The 17,165-nt window shown below is 39.1% G+C and overlaps 1 protein-coding gene across 5 annotated transcripts in view; it reads left to right on the top strand.

Moving 5' to 3' along the window:
- dtnbp1b (dystrobrevin binding protein 1b) overlaps nt 1-16,919 on the top strand; it is a 70,767-nt gene extending 53,848 nt beyond the window's left edge. For 3 of the 5 annotated variants that reach the window (XM_037975620.1, XM_025006842.2, XM_025006848.2), the window contains exons 3-5: nt 9,833-10,000; nt 14,359-14,502; nt 15,049-16,919. In XM_037975620.1, the coding sequence (XP_037831548.1) occupies nt 9,833-10,000; nt 14,359-14,502; nt 15,049-15,371 (635 nt within the window). In that variant the 3' untranslated portion in view covers nt 15,372-16,919. Of the gene's footprint in view, nt 1-5,577; nt 5,779-9,832; nt 10,001-14,358; nt 14,503-15,048 lie in introns of those variants that run through there. The other 2 variants (XM_037975621.1, XM_017422581.3) reach the window with 2 other exon arrangements.
- The last annotated feature ends 246 nt before the right edge of the window (nt 16,920-17,165 follow it).

Raw genomic sequence — 17,165 nt, 5'->3', positions numbered from 1 at the left:
ACACAGGAGGCAGTTCAAATCTTTTGAAGTGGAATTCTGATGAGAGATTATGAACAATTAATATCTTACCTGCTGTAGATGGCACTTAAAGCAACTTCAGTTTGAAGAAATGATTGAATTCTGACCAACCTGACCAGCTAAGGACTAGTCTAAAAATCTTTGACATTGACATCAGTTTCCCATTGTTTGGTAATTTACATAGAATCCCATGGTTATTTCCTAGTGTAAACAGCAGTGTTAGCAGCTAGCTGTAGCACTTCAGGTGCACCCTGGGGCACTTCAGACAGGAAGGTTTTGATTTGATATCTTAAATCAAAATGTTTTAGTCTGCCTTCTGATTGTTTCTAAAAAATGTCAGACACTCTAAAAACAAGGTATGTAACCTTTTTTAAAAAAAATCTAAATCTTTTGATTAATTTGCATCTATAAAGTCTTCAGATACCCAAAGTAAATATGTTTTATGTGGCCCTTCTGACTATCCCAGCCATCTGGCTCCTTCCTGAATAAATTCACTTCCTGTTGTTCTGAATATACGCATTCTAAAGGCCAGACGCCTTGCAGCAAAATAAATTTATTTTGTAAATGTCAACCAGCAGATAGATGGGGGGGGGGGGACAAAAAAAGAATTGTTCACATTCAATCATTCAATCCATAAAGTTTGTTTGTGCGAAATGATCTCTCCTGCTTCGGGCCTTTTTGTTTCACTCACAACATTTAGGTTTTACACTAATTCATTCCATCTCCACAGAACAAAACAAACAGGCATACGTTTCTAAATATCCAGGAGCTGAAAAGCACCGTGCAGCTGCTCACTAAATGGCAGCAAGAGAGTTGTGTTCATAAAAAAAAAAAGTGTTTAAGTATCACACCATGACCATGGCAGTTGCATTTCTCACATCATTAAAGAGCTTACCTCAGCTTCTGTTACCTAACTGCTGTGTCAAGTGTAATTAAATGATTCAGACTCATAGAAGCACAAATAATGTGTCATAGTAAGGGGTTTATGTGTTTGTATTATTTCTAATTTGACTACACAATGAATTATTAGAACATTTTATACAGTTAAATAGTACAAGTACATTATAAGATGTTGATTTTTAAGTGATGCCACAAACAGCTGCTGTTGCTGATGATGTCAGTACCTCAAAACTAAAGTATATTATCAGTCACCTTCATAATTAAAGGCCTAGCATTCCTGATGGAATGCATATCGCCCGCTTACATGTCAGAGTTTTAGATTAAGATCAGTTTGTGTTGAGAAATGCATAATCTCATGCAATGTTGCAAGACATCATGTTAAGAGTATGCATATTGAATGACTCTCAGATTCTACTACATCAAATTTTAGCTCACTATCTGTAAAATAGACTGAAATATAGCCATTTTTGTGCTAGCTAATGTTAACTAGCGGCAGCCATTTTGAATCAACAACTCTAAACATTAGTCAGTCGTCGATGTGCATCCAGTGATTATTCTCTGCAAGTTTAATTAAAATCTGTCCAGTTGTTCATGAGATGTTTTAGTAACAGACAAACAAACACACATATCTACAGACAATGGCAAAAATAAATATTGCTGTGGATTTCCTGTGAAAGTGACTCTTCCTCTCTGTTTACTGCAACATCAAAGCTATAAAAACAGTAAACTAATCTGAACAAGTGTGTCTCATATTGACACAAAACTGATCATTTCAACTTTTATTCTTTTTCATTTTAAGGCTGTTTTTAATCGTCTCAGGAATTCACACAGGAGGTTGTTGTAACTTCAATAAAAGGACAAGATGCGGTTCACAGTCAGAGTCGTGACCTTCACCCCCCTCTCACATGCAGTTGGTACGTTCCTGAGTCCAGTGTGCAGCCTTGTGCTGCGAATGTTTGGGCTGCTACAGTAGCTGACACCTCTGATTTGCTGCAAGGCCCTGTCGTGGCCCCTTCACTCTGTTTTTTACAGCCGTGTGTGTTCACCCTGTCTGAGCAGTTTATCCAGCTGCTTTTTCATGAGCGTGTGACTAATTACCAGGCCGTAGACCACATCGATGAGAATGGCAGCTTTTGCCACATTATCAGGACTTGTTCTTATTATGGAAGAGGTCAGAAGGAATTAATCACACCTTTTAGAGTTTGTGTGATGGGCCGGTGCATTTTGTGTCTGGGGGGAGCCCTCAAGCTGCACGGCATCTTTAAACATTTACAAAGTCATAATTTGTAATAAAAAATGTTCTGTTCACTGTTGGTGTTCTCACTGTGAATGACTAAGCAGGAGGCAGAGGCCCTCCTACGGAGCCTGCATGTTGGCGTGCAGTTGCCTGGTTACACGTGTAGTTAGAAAACTGGTTTAATCTGTGTTTTCGCTCTCTCCGTGGAGATGATAGCTGCCGACAGAAAAAAGTGAAGAACCTTGAGGTGTGCCATCATGAATCATTTGGACGAATAACAGCAAATATTTGAAAACGTGGGCAGAAAGGAAAAGCAGTCAGGAGCTCAAAACGCAGCTTCAAGCATATAGAATTGGTGTTAAGTGCAGCTAAATGTTATGATTCCAGTACACTTCAACTCAACGCGTCCCTGCAGTATACTCACTGTTTTATTGTTTTCATTTCTGCGCAGTAAGGTCCATCTGAAGATTCTGATTGACTTTCACATCATAGGGAGCGCTCACTCGATTACAAAGTGTGTGTGTTTGTGTGGTGGGGGTCTGTTTGTGTGGTAGCTGTTGATATTCAGGAAAGAAAAATGTCTCTTTGTTTGTACGGCAAATACACTGCCACATTTGTGGTAACAAAATGATGGAGAAACAACTGAAAATAACTTAATTGCCGAATTTAGAGCAGTGCAAGCTCAAATTGTCAATTTGAAAGATTTTAAACCAATTTTATTTTTAAGTATGCCTTAATTTGCAGCACAGTAAGCATAGTCCTCTGCAACTGAAGTGTTTTCCAGTATCAATAATAATTCTGTCACAGTGCTTTAAAGTTTCCTTCTCAGTGTCATGTTCTCTGTTGTGTGCACAGTATAACAGTATTTAAGTTTTAGAATGACACGTCAATTTTAAAGAGGTTTTGTTTCCTCTTGAAAAAGAGCTTGAAATAAAAACTACGCACAACAAGGAAATCAATATTGTTTGGTTGCATGAGGTCACAAAGCATAAAAAGTGTGTGGTTAACTCTGTTGGTTGCCCACACTACATGCAGAGAGCTGCATGTAAAACAACTCTCTGCTGTATCCTCTGTGCTGCACTCCTAAACGCTAGTTGAACATGTATTTATTCATGGATATTTCTTTCCATTTGTAGTAATTTGATGAGCACTGAATCTGTTGCATTTAAAACTTACTGGATTGGTTAAGGTCAGAAACTGATCATGGTAATAAATGTGTAGATACTTTTCCTTTTTTGTTGTTGAAACAGTTGCCTATGAAAAAACTGAACTTGGAGTTGTCCTTTGGTCATGGCCTCACTCAGACCAGCTGTTAGCTCCTTAGTCAAGTCAACATTAAACAAACAAACAAAAAAATAAGAAGAGTTTTTTGTTTCTATATTAGCAGTACAAAAGGCCTGCTGCTGGTTGAATGATTGTATCAGCTCAGCTGCTGATGTGCTGCAGCCTGTAAGGCCTGGAGAGAAACATGAAGATCAAACTTCTGCAGTTTATCAGCAACACAAGTCTGATGTTACAGACAGGAAAACATCTGTAAAGCTGTAGAAACTAAACTGTGTGCAGCTCATGAGTAAGTTCCATCTATCAGTGGCCGGTAAATTTATTACGTAACACTAGTTGAATGAATTACTCCAGAAAACGTTACACTAACGCCTCGGCAATGACTGACTCTAATATGCGTGGTCTTTAATGTGCCTCGTCGTTGGTGCCTCTGCTCGAGTGTTTTTCTGTTCCGCACACAAAGCAGTTCATTCTGTCCATGTGAAATGGAGTTTCTGTATCATGCACATTTGTCTGATGGCTTGCATGGAAATTTGATGGCTGTGTGAATGCACTGGAGAGAGTGAACTGATTGTGTGAGTGTGTTATTTACGGCATGGGGGCTGCCTTTGGCGGAAACCTGAGCACTCGAGAGATACAGCAAGGCGGACAGAATCTAAAAATACCACGGCTGAGTGAGCAGGGCTTAAGAAGAAGAAGAAAAAGAACCAGTGTCTGTCTGTCTGTCTGTGCTGTCAGCACTGCCTCTTGCACTTCAGGCTCTGTGTTGCTTTCTCAGAATGAAAAATTAGGCCTCCATAAGCAAACAGAAACAAACCCGTCTGAGAACAGACAGCTCATTTAAAATGAAGGATGGAACAAGCGAGATCAAATCAGATATTGAGGGTTTGATCTGTGCAGAGAGTCAGTGTGATGTAAAGTGTATGAAATGGTTATAATTAGGTTGTGGATGGATTGTTTGAGAGTTAATCAAAAGACCTTCTGAACTCTCAGAGAATCCATGCTTGGAAATTTGATTTGGTGCCACAGTGTCAGATTGTGTGACATGCATGGCATTGATGTCACAAACACCCTGTTCTCCTGTCATCTCTTTCTCAAAAGGCTGAAACATAGCGTTCATTTTGCATCTCAACGCCACTGCTCCCTTTTCGTTATCGTCTCCTCCCTTTGTATTCTTCCTCTCCCACATATATATATATATAAATGCACAAGCATCAGGAGGGAAAAACACGTTCACAGGTACCCAACAGCTGGCTCCAAGCCCAGCTCTTTTTGGCTGGAATTAAAGGGAAAAACAGGCAAGCGAATCCACTGACGCTCATCGATTTATCCACCCATTCATTTGTCAATCCATCCAGGCTCCAGTGGCGCAGCTTGTGGCAGCACCTGATATGTTGAGTACACTCCAAAGTGTAGATGAGAGGCTCAGCATAGACTTGAATTGCCTGCTGATGACTTTTATTTCCATTTGAAAAGGACTCGGTCATTGTTGCTTCTCACAGTCACTTAAATGAAGCCCGTTAGTGCTCCAACTAATTATTCTTTATTTCTAAAGAATTCTGAAAGCAGTCTAATTGAGTTTGGTGCATCAGAAAATGCTACTGAAAAGAAGTTTCAAATCTCTTTGATGAAATGTGAGCCCAATTTTGCTTTTCCTACACAAACAAGATGCAATGACCAAGTTTGGATGGTTGAAACTCCAACATGATTTGCTTTTAGCTATGTGAGCCACAAATCTAAAGCCTCAGATGAAGCCTAAAACATCAATTGCCTTTAATACAGTTTTTGCTTTACGTTCCTTTTGCTGTCGCTTCTTAGTGACTCTTTATGCTGTCACTGCAAATAAAGGGCAAAGCTGGTGAGCTTTGCTGTCTGCTCTTCTATAAACGGAAACACATTTACACATCGTTAAAATAACTCTCACAGATCACACCCTTGTAAACTGGAAGCAAAAAAAATGCAGACATGTTTGTGAGAGCGAGTAAAAAGTGGTTATCTGCATAAAAGCAGGTGCATGATTGCCCACTCAGACACTAGGAAATACACATGCTGTCACACACACACACACACACAGAGCCCCTTTTCCTGTGGTTTCTGCTTCCTGTATTTGTAGAGCAGAGAACAGATGTTTCTGTGCTGCTGAAAATAGACAATAATTGTCTCGTTGTGGTGAGAAACAGCAATCTGAAGCAGGAGAAGACTGTGACTTTAGGTTTTATTTTCTTGTGTTTTTGTGTGGCACAGTAGGTTTGTGTGCTCACTTTCTCACCACTCTAACTCTGCCTTGTTTTTACTCTTGGGTGGTATGTTGATGTCTGGAACAGATGCACGGACGAACTCAGGTAGTGCAGCACATTAATTTTTCAGTTCTAAACAATCGTAGCTAATTTATGGCTAATCTTTATTTATTTAGCTAATTTCTTCAGTTTTAAATTGTTTCTATCTACTCTTGTTTCACTTTACTTTAATGAGAATGATTTCTTTTGACATCTGCTGTGACTAACATAATGAGGTTTGCTCGGGTCCTATGAATCATTCCCAGATGTGTATTTATTTCGCGAGCGCGTGTTCAACACGCAACTAGAGAGTCATGTTGTGGCATTTTTACACTTGCAATCATTTAGATCAGAGGATAAGACTTTAAATGCGAGAACTGGAGCATAGTTTGCAAAGGTTGAAATTCTTGAATTGTAAGAAGACCTATTTGTACTCTTACTTTAAATTCATCACCACAGACTTAATCCTCCAGGCTGAAGGAGTAAGAGCTAAAAATAACCCTCGTAGCTACATTGTGATGTGTAGGAGGATAGGATTGTCTGGTATACGATGGTGAAAAGACAAAGAGAAAAAAGGGGAGAAACGAGAAAGAAAAGACTGAGGAGAAATATAAAAATCTTATAGTTAATTTTAGAAAAAGTTTTAACATCAGAATACTGAGATAAAACATCTATGCTTAAAGTGATATATTTCACAAGGAAAAAGAAGTATACATACACAGTTTGTGTTCATTTTTCTGTGTATACTGTTAATAAGAACACAAATTTTAACCAAAAAATAATGACAGGCCAAATGTAAATAACCAACTTGGGAACATTCTGTCTAATAGCTAACAATTTACATTTTTTTATTTAACCGTCCATTTTTCCTGGTTTTCTTCAAGTACATTCTACAAATAATCCAAGTCAATAAAGCTGGATTCAGCAAAACCACAGAAAGTCAATTTGTTAAAGTTTCCTTGTGAGGGAAGTCGATGGGTTACATTGAATTTTCACTTTTGACTGATTGTCCCATAAGTGTCCAGATGATGGCCTTATCAGGTGATTACACTTGTGGTGTATTTTTAATGAACTAATTAAGTTTGGAGGCTAAAGCTGTCTTACATGCAAAGAAACCTGATTGTAGCCTGAGAGCTCGTCCAAACAGCTGATCTCCCCTCAAAGTGTAACACAAGGACTGTATATCAGCAGGAACTGCACCTAATTTATAGTCAGTCTAATAGATCTCTCCCCAAACTAGAACTGACTCTAACACCAGCCCTGCTTCAGAAACTTCAACTCAACCATCCTATAAACAATTTGTCATTGCAGGAAGATTTCCAGTAAAAATTGTGTGGTATTTTGTAATAAACAGCCTTCATTTTTTCCACCCATACACACAAGACTGTTCAGCTTTCTTCTTCCCACATCGTGTCTGTATAAATGTAAGAAGGGTAGGATAAAATCTTAGCTATAGCTTGATTTTGTGAACGTTTTAAATCTAAAAGCACTGATTTATTTTTAATGCTACCACTGTCTGTTAAAGAAATCTAGATGTTTGATGAGAACCAGGAAGTTGAAGCCGGAATGGGACGAGCGTCCTTATAAGCTGGTTCCTGTACAAGTTTCAAATCTCTCTTCCCCCCAAAAAAATACACCCCTGTCAGTTGCTTAAACTGACAGATAAATAAATAAATAGCTATATGAACTCAGTCAGCATATACAAGGATAATGTAAATAAATAGCTAATGCAGGGGAATAATAAATATAGAATTAGAGACAAAACAAAAGAAACACAGAATCCAGTTGTTTTGTAAATACTGTCCGTCCTCAGGGTCTAATTCCAAATAACCATATTGCCACCTTTTTCTGTTACCTCCTGTCTTCCCTTCCCGCTACAAACCAACCACACAATGCCTGACAGTCTTAACAAAGCTTCTCTGAGGCCCCTAATCTAATAGAGCAGTCCCTACACAACACGCACTCTTTCACAGCAGCCACGGCGAGTGAAAAGACAGTCATGGGGAAAGGATGAGGGACAAACATGAAGCATCAGATGAAGGAGATAAATTGGACGCTGGGTAAGGGATGACACAGAGAAAGAGTGCTATTCTTTTCCAGGTCTCTGAGGGCTGCTGGCTTGTGTGAGCTCTGGTGGGATCTCATTATTCTTTGGTTTTGTGTGTGTGTGTGTGTGTGTCCATCTGCTGCCACAGCCTACATTTTTATCAGGGCTCTTCTCTGTGTGAAGGAGTGCAAACCTTGATGTCTCAGCAGAACCATTCATATGTAAATATACAGTATGTCTCAACTGAACAGTGTCAAAAGCTTTCATTTAAAAAAAAAAAAAAAGAAAGGTAACCTGTTATCATCATTGTGCACTGCCACAAGGCAAAGGCGGGTAATGTTGTCTCTGTGTGTGTGCACGTCAGTGTTTGGGTCTCTGTCACCAAAATGTCTCCTATCCCACAGGATGGGCTTACATAAAAGTTTCATAAAGTAATCACTGAATGTAGATCAACAGCTGATAGCCGATTCTATTGAAGATGGCCACCACAACCATAACATGAATGTCTGTAACTCGGTCAGTTTTTCAGATGTTGAGCTAAAAGTTGTACTGGTAATAGCTGAGAGTCATTAACAACAGATCATCTGAGATTAACATCTTGTGATATCACACGAAATTGTGCGTGACGTTATTTTCGAGGTTTAACCAAAACAGCAATTTAAATTCCTTCAAGAAGTGCAAAGCCTTTCATTTTCTAACATGCATTTCTTTGAGTCCACATTAAACCAAGATCACAGTTTGCATTAGTCAATACTTATGCACTACATTGACCTGCCTCTTGCCACTGTAGTCTTATGTAATATTTTTCTATCAAAGAATGATGAGAAAAATAAAGAGACAGCCCATCCAAGACTGCAGGCTGCAGCCCTCTCATGCACGAGCTTCCATCACGTCAGAATACATCAGTGACTTACATTTCTGCCCTCCAGACTAACAAATGCTAACCCCTTCCCCTAATCTTATGCAATTCATTCTTAAAAGTCTAAAGGCAAATTTTGTATGGAAAGGATATTTGTCTCAAAAGCATCAATATTTAAAACACTTAAAAACCTTACATTTTTGTCACACCCGGAGACTTTCCACAGAGACAAATGTGCTGCACAAGCTATCAGCACTCAGCGTGATGGGCCCTCTCCATCTGAAGGCTAATATATGTCAGGATCAATTAGACCAGCTCAGCGGTTGATCGTTCTCCTTGACAACAGTGACAGATTTGTATCCCGCACCTCACTTTTTGATGCCACAGCACCTCTGAGGACGCGGGCAGCAGGAGATGGATGTTTAATGTGTTTGCAGCTCTGAGGTTTACGAGCTGCAGAGCTCACTGAGTGAGGTCCCTCCTGTGCAGCCCACAGGAGATGGAGGATAGAGTTACAAACACCAGGCTAAATTGGTGAATCTGTGGACGCTTCGAAGCTCCACATCGTTCTGCTTCAGTAAAGATCGACTTCAGCTCGGCAGCTTCCTCCTTTTTTCTGCCTTTTTTACTTTCTAATTTGCCTGCTGTTTCTGTTAGTGAGCAGATTTTTTAAAGTAAATTGCAACAGCAGGTAACAATCATTCTGGCCTGTCATTTCTTAAAGGAGTACATATTACACCCCTTCTTTCATGCCAGAGTTTTAGACTAAAGCAGTTTTATGTTGAGAAATTAAATAGTACGTGTTGTGACTGAATCTCAGCTACAACCACATCACATTTAAGTACAAAATCTGTAAAATTGAATGAATTTCAGCTACTTTTGTGTTTTCTAAGGTGAGTTGGCTGTGGCAGCCATCTTGAATTGGGCTAGCTCCAAAAGTTAATCAGTGGTAGATGTATAACAAATGATTATTTCCTGTAAGTTTCTTTAAAATCCATCAAATGGTTCATGAGATATTTTGCTAACAGACACATTAACACAGAGACATTAACAAAAACTTTATAATTGCAATAAACTTTTACAGATTCTGCTTTTCTGCTCATGCTACATGTGCACAGCGTGAGCTCATTCATATTTATCTCACACTGAGGTTGCATGTTGGGGAAAAAGTGAAAAAGTCTCTGTCTGAAAACTTTCTTCTCTTTGGTTTCCAGTGGAGCTGGATGCCGAACACTCACAGAAAGCCCCCGGGGCTGAACAAGCAGGGGTCCCGCCCCCCCAGGTGAAGCTGAAAGACAGGCAGAAGTTCTTTGAGGAGGCCTTTCAGCAGGACATGGAGCAGTATCTGAGCACCGGCTACCTGCAGATCGCTGAGCGGAGAGGTGAGAACGACCAGAGGGTCGTCAGACATCGCTTTTAAAGATTCAAGCAGCAGTTGTTAAAGTTTAGTTATAGTGGTGTGTCTTTAAAAGTTTTTGCAAAAGCTGTTCAGCATTCCACTGAGGGCCTGTACTAGCACAGGTATGGCAAGCCCATTTATCATTTATTTCTTTACCAAGAAAATCATAACAGTTAGTAAAATAAAAAGCATTTTAGATGTCCAGAATTTCCAAAATTCTGACTCACACTTCATAAATCTACACTCCCATTGTTACTAGTCCTAAGTTTGGTTGTAAACACTGATATAATTTTAAACAAACAAAAAATAAAAGCTTTTCATTTATTATAGATTTGTTGTTGGGAATTTGAAATATTTATTTTATGACTAAACTAGTAACAGTGTCATAACAAATATCTACAGAGACATTTTGTAAATCCAATTAAAACTTGATGAGTGTCATTTTAATATAAAACAGGTGAAACGATGTTGTAGAGTCCTGAAATGTGATTTTCTCCCAGTAAGAACTTTAATGCAAACATCCACAAAGTTTAATCTACTGGCAGAATGAACGTGTGGATAAACACATGAATGAGAAAAGTGGCATCATCAGTTCCAGAAAGAATCACATTTGAGATGTTTGAAATATTTATCAGAATAGCAATTTAGGATATCTGCCACAGACATCTAGTCCAGCCAATAAATGTTAAAATAACTGCTTAAACTTAGAGTGTTTTGAATTCACAAACTTAGTTTTTCTTGATACAACTGCAGTTGTGGGGATCTTAAAATGTAAGCTGTTATTTTATATGTCTTAGTTCTGACTAGCAAAAAGGAATTCTATAGTAGATGTCTAAAAACCCGTAATTAAAGAGTCTGGTCTGAGTATATGTTACAACAGCCTGCCATATCAGCTAAATCCTTCACGCTTCAGTTTCATATCCACAGACTGAGCCTTAGTGACTTTTAAGCTCCTCTCTCCAAGTAGCTGTTTTAGCAGCCCAGCAGTCGACACATCATATAAATGGACTCCTCCAGAGGGACTGCAATAGAAACCTGCTGCGGTTTACTCCCATATATCGCTGCCAAAAGTCTGCTAAAATATCCAAAGCATGTGCTGAAACGTGGAAGTGCATCCACCCCGTTCTGAAGGATGTTACTGACTCTGCTGGGGTTTGGAATGTGATTTATATTTTTCCTCTTTTACTCATCAATCCTCCTCCCTTAATCCCCTGAAACTGGTTTATGAGAGAAGATTGTGGAGCAGTGAGGAAGAGGAGGGGGGCGGGGGGGATGGAGGAAGAGGAAAGAGATTTAGGGATGAATGAAGGAGATAGTCTGCGGGGCTTATGTCTTTACTGTCAATCAAATCTGCTTTTTATTAATGAAGTGTTTGTGTTTTTAATAAAATGTAGAAATGAAAACAACCTTCCTTTATTTGAAAATGAGACTGTGACGTAGCTGTAAAGCCTTGCAGCTAAACTTCAGACAAATAATGGAGGTCTACAAAGAGCTAAAGAACTATTGACTGCTGAAATTTACTGAAGATGCTGAAACTGAGTTGTTAAAGCTAAAAGAAGCAGAAGAATAGCAAATAGAAAACAAATAGAGCAAGTTTAGTGAAGCATATTTCAAAGGGAACAATGTTTTTAAAGGAACTGAAGAGGTCACAGTTCATTTCTATGGAGAAAATACTTGCAAATAATTAAATATTTTGAAAAGTATAAAAGTTACAAAAAACAAAAGTCAAAGCAGCCATCTCCTGAATGAGCTGAACATTCTGATGTATGAACAACTCAAACAACACAAAGTACGCAGAGGCTATTGTAATTTAATAAACGCATGAACAAACAGAAATTCAGTAAAAAGAGGGAGCCGTCAACAGCTCGTCTGAAGCAACACCCGCTCTCACACTGAGCAGCATCTCTGCAGGCAGAAGCAGCCCCCTCCCCAGCAGAAGAACCTTTTAGACAAGGTCACAGCGAGGCTAACAGAGGAACATGTCAGAGGCAGTCACATGGAAATGAGTTGTTTTACTGAAGAGCTTCCCAGACCGAAACCTTCTCAAAATGTTGGGTTTTATTTTTGTTTCCTCACATGCTGGAGAAGCAGCTCCACGTGGGGCTGAAAACTGTATCAGAATCCCTTTGAACCGCATTTTTCGAGGCCAGGCCACTCCTGTGTGCGGGTAATTGCAAAGCTTACAACAGAGATTTGGAAATGCTCGCTGAGCGGTCATTAGAGAGAATTAGACCTCCATTTCTCTTTAATGTTTCACAGCGCTCCACTGTTGTCTCCCCTGAGAAATTACAGAAAAGGAGGAAAATACACAAGAAGGGGTTTGAAAAGTCTTCATGTGACATTCTGTTCTGTTTAATCTTTCTGGGTTTGTGTTAGAATTAAAAAAAAAACAGGACTTTTTTTTTTTTTTTTTTTTTTTTATTTTTCAAACGGTGTACTTGAAGTTGTTAGAAATGTTCTATTACTGCACAGATCATCTCGGAGCTGATGGTGCACTGACTGGCTGTTTGTGATGCATGCAGCACATCATGAGACGAGCTGAGATTGGAGTCACCACCTTGCAGTGCACCTGCAAGTTGGTGACTCCAGGAGTGTGATAGCTGATGAGTAAGGCGAGTTTCGGTGCTTTTACTGCAAAATACAAACATTAGTTTCTCGGTTAAAGTTTGGAAGGGAAGGATCTGTTTGTAGAAAAACTAGGAAAGGTTTGAGAAGTTTCAGCATTTAACAAAATGTTTCATAACTCTTTACACTTACATATTTTACCAGGGACTGTAGTCATTTTCAGGTATTTTCTATTTATCATTATTGCTTCGATGATGAATTAAAGCAACAGCATTCAGTTATGAAGCTATAAGTCATATATTTGTGTCCCTCACAGCCTTGTTTTTAAGCATATCTTTGACTGTGACAAAATAAATCAGGTTGCAAATGTTAGGTTTGCTCAAATGAGTTTGAAATCACTTGTTTCTTTAAATATTTCTTTCAAGCAGCCAGACTTTTCTGTAACCCTTTAAATTGGACTTGATCAATAGTTCTCTGGAATAAATGGTTTTTCAAATCTTTTCCACTTTTTAAGTCCAGTTCTTCTACCTGATCATGACAGAATTATTGAACATTTTATGCTTACTAAAATTAGGAAAATGGACAAGTGGAGGACAAGACAAGTCCCAGACCTGTTAAACTGTCTGCAGCAGATGATCCAAAATGTTCTGAAAGTCATGTCTTTAACAAACAGGAACAAATCCATCAAAGACCTGACAAATGCTTCATCCTTCAGCTGATCATTGACTTTGTCAGGTTTTCAGCTCCTTCAAACTTTGTGATCTTTGGTGTTTACAAATTCTGCCAATGAAATGGAGAACAAATTAGTTTTTTGTTGCAGGCTGTTAGTAAAAAGATGGCTAAAGATCTGATTTATTTATTTTTTGCTAAATTATGTATCAACACAATGCTGGTTCGTCATTTGATTTTTAAGAGCTTTTTAATGCCTGCATAATTTATGGGTCAGAGTTAAGAGACCTTAACAAACAAAAGGCACACCTCTGAAATTGATCAAGTACTTGACTTTAAAAAAGCAGTGAAAGTCTCAAGAGAAACCCCCAAAAAACAAGAAAGTCTGGCTCCTTGGAAGCAAAATATTAGAAAGATAGGGCAGACTCAAGACTTTTGCACAGTATCATATACTGTCTAATCCCTATACTGTCAGAGTATTTCTTTAGGAGAATCTGCTGATCAGTTTGATCTAAACAACTATTTGTGAGGGTTTAATTACAGGGGAAGTTGTTCAGTTCAAGAAAAATAGTATTTATAGAGGGACACGCATGCATCTCTGGTCTCTGTTTGTGCACAATATATTGCAGAAAAGAACAAAAGTGCATGTTTATGTCTTATGGGTGAGTTTACCTGCTGGTTTATGTTTTGTCCAGGAGAAGCTCCTGCTGAAGATCTGCAGGAATTACTGCTGTGGTTTCAGATGAAGAAGAAAGACTAAGCTTTAGATCCAAAATTCCTTAAGTTTGCTCAGTTTTTGTAAAGTTATCATAGCTGGAATTGTTTGGTCTCTTCATGTACACCTTCTCACAAAGTAATACTTGCCAGTTCTTTTCATACAGTACTAATGCTTTGAATCATAAACAAAAAAGCTTTTAAAGAAATGCATACACGCGTTTATCCATTTGAAATACCATCCAGCTCCAATGTGCCCATCTGCTTCTGCCTTTGTATTTGGAGATGAAAACGTCTGAGTGAAGCTTCGTTGTTCCTGGATTCAGCTCCTTGCTAGTTTATTCTGCGTGTTTTTATGATGGCTGAGGTCTAACTGGGACTTGTGGTGCACAGAGCCAATAGGCAGCATGTCGTCCATGGAGGTGAACGTGGACATGCTGGAGCAGATGGATCTGATGGACATGTCTGACCACGAGGCTCTGGACGTCTTCCTGCACTCCGGGGGAGAGGACAACAGTGCTGCCTCACCTGTCACAGGTATGCAGAATACACAGCAAATATACTCTATTATTATCGCCTGCCGCTGAAAGGCGAAGGTGGACGATGCGTTTGCACATGTCTGTCTGTTCCCAGAACAGACTTTTAATGAAACCTACACAATATAATCATTAGATGTACATCCACAGCTGAGTAACTTTCAGAGCCAACCTAATTTGAGATGACCACCTCAGAAAACACCAAAATGGCTGCAAATCTGTCAGTTTTACAGATATTAAGTTAAATCTCGCCATTTCTCACCAAAAGATGATTTTAGTCTGTAACTGGGATGAAACGTGGTGAGCAATAGGCATTTTTTGAGTATTATTAGGCCTTTAATTTAAATTATTTTGCAACAATAAGCTTGAATTCGTATTAAATTTACTCAGGCAGAAATGTATAATTAAGTAAATTTGCATCCTTTAACTGATGTGACTCCAAAACCTTTATTTGCAGTCCAGGTAATAAATAATGAAGATGTTTGGTCTTTTATTAACACACAAACACTGCTGAGCTTGAACATGTCTTTTTGTCGTTCCCTTTAAGGTCCGGATGTTGAGTCTTTCACGACCGAGATCAGCCTCCAGGTCCCCACCCAGGCTGAGCTCCGACACAAGCTCTCATCCCTGTCCTCCACCTGCACGGATTCAGCCAGCCAGGACACGGAGGCCGGAGAGGAGGACGAGGAGGACGAGGAGACTGAGCAAGGGGGAGGTGAAGGATCAGTGGGAGGAGGGAGGAGGAGAAAGCCCCCGGTGGTGGTGACCCTGGACGAGGAGGAGGTTCACCCTGATACTGGGCTGGTGGACAGAGAGGACCACAAGGAGGAGACAAGTAAAGACTGTAAGGAGAAAAGGCAGCAGGTTTGAGGACAGTTGGACTTGATTTAAAGGCGAGACACCCACAGCTGCCAAATCCAAAATACGGAGTACACAGCACCGTGCAAAAGTCCTGAATCTTCTCTCTTTTCTTTACATTTTACTTCCAATGAGCCAGACTTTACTGTAATCTGTTCAAGTGGTCTCGATCAATATTTCTTTAGGCTTTCTGAAAGTCTGTCGAGAATTTCTTTTTTTTTTTCTTAGCTTGGCTGCTTACAAGAATACAAGAAAGTCTGACTCTTCCTGAGCGAAATAGTTTAAAAAATATGAGGTGTTTAAAAGTTTTTTGCCCAGTACTGTAAATATATTGGCTTTTGTTCCTACAAATCTTTCATATATTAAGAAAATCATAAGAGAAGTTACTTGGAGGTTGCACTAACTGCCACATAAACTTGCCTTAAAAGACCACTAAGTTAAGGTTTCAATTCTAATAAGAAAAAGGTTTTTGCCCCCTTTAGCATAAAGGCATAAAATGTCTCAACGTGCACTTTATCAATTTGCTTTTTTCTTTTGTGTTTTTGTGCATGTTGAGACTGTAAGAAGCCAGTTCATGCTGAAAGAAGTGTGGAGACAAAAAATCATCCAGATGAGCCTTTTTGAGCCAGTTTTAGTCATGCTTCATGCTAAGATTTACTGAGCTTCAATTCTGCAGCTTGTAAGTTATGTTGGGAGGTTTTACTGTTCTATATATTCAATCAAATAAAGTCTGTCACAAGTTTATCAGGATGGTGCCACTTGATACCGAGAGCCATATAAGAGACGAGCTTTTAATCATAAAAAGAAGTCACCTACATTTTCTGTTTTGGTTTTGTAACCCTGCAGATGGTTTTGGCTGAATTATATACGAGGAGGCAGGAAACACCCTTTACCACTGCCAGCTTTGACTCTCCTAACTTTGTTCCTGCAAGAAAAGTGTCCTGATTGGGTTTAATGTTTCTAACTTGTAAAAGCTGGCCAGGACCCGCTCCTTTTAAAATTCTCAAACTTACAACTAACACTTGATTAACTTGTTTCATAAGATGGGCCAAAATCACCCTTTAATACGATTAATGCAGAGTAATTAGCATTTGGAAAAACAATCTGCAGAGGGGATAATTGGTTGATTTTTCAATACTGATGAAATTGTTCATACTTAAAATGTCATCCGAGTTTATTTTCAGTGACAAACGTGTCGCCTCGGGCTGCCTGTGAGCTGTAACACGATAACCATGAGGCAACACACTGGTGACGTTCAGGTACAGTTAATTTTAAGAAAGGAAAGTTCCCCTTTTGTCACTTTACCCTCTGCCTCTAGTCACTAAATATTTGGGTGAACTTTATTTATTTTTGTTTTAAACAAGGACCAAATCCCTGTTGTGGACTGTGTGCTATGCACTGGACATTAGCCTGAAGGTTTAACTGTGTCCAGACTTTCCTTTTTTTTTCCCTTTTTGGTCAGGAATTGTTGACATTTGTGCAATGTGACAGCATTACTCCTTCCTTTCTTTCCCAATGCCTACTCTCTCTCTTGTTAGTAATAAATGTTTCAGACCCAGATGTGTTTAATTCTCATCTGATCTTATTGAGACAAAGAAATGTGAGAATTAAAGGTTTGAGTTGGCGTTTGGAGACTGTGATAGAGAGGAAACAGGTCAATTTAGGAGGACAAAGATTATTTCACCAATATGTTAATTGTTCCATTTACATTTGTATTTATTGAAAATGCACCTTAATGTGAGTGTGTGGGTGTATTGTGAACGGGGCACGTGCAGTTTAAAGGGCTACAAAAGCAGCCTGCAGACA

This window comes from Kryptolebias marmoratus, linkage group LG5 (assembly GCF_001649575.2).
Source record: "Kryptolebias marmoratus isolate JLee-2015 linkage group LG5, ASM164957v2, whole genome shotgun sequence".
Lineage (NCBI taxonomy): Eukaryota > Metazoa > Chordata > Actinopteri > Cyprinodontiformes > Rivulidae > Kryptolebias > Kryptolebias marmoratus.
This window is presented reverse-complemented; position numbering and strand designations above follow the sequence as displayed.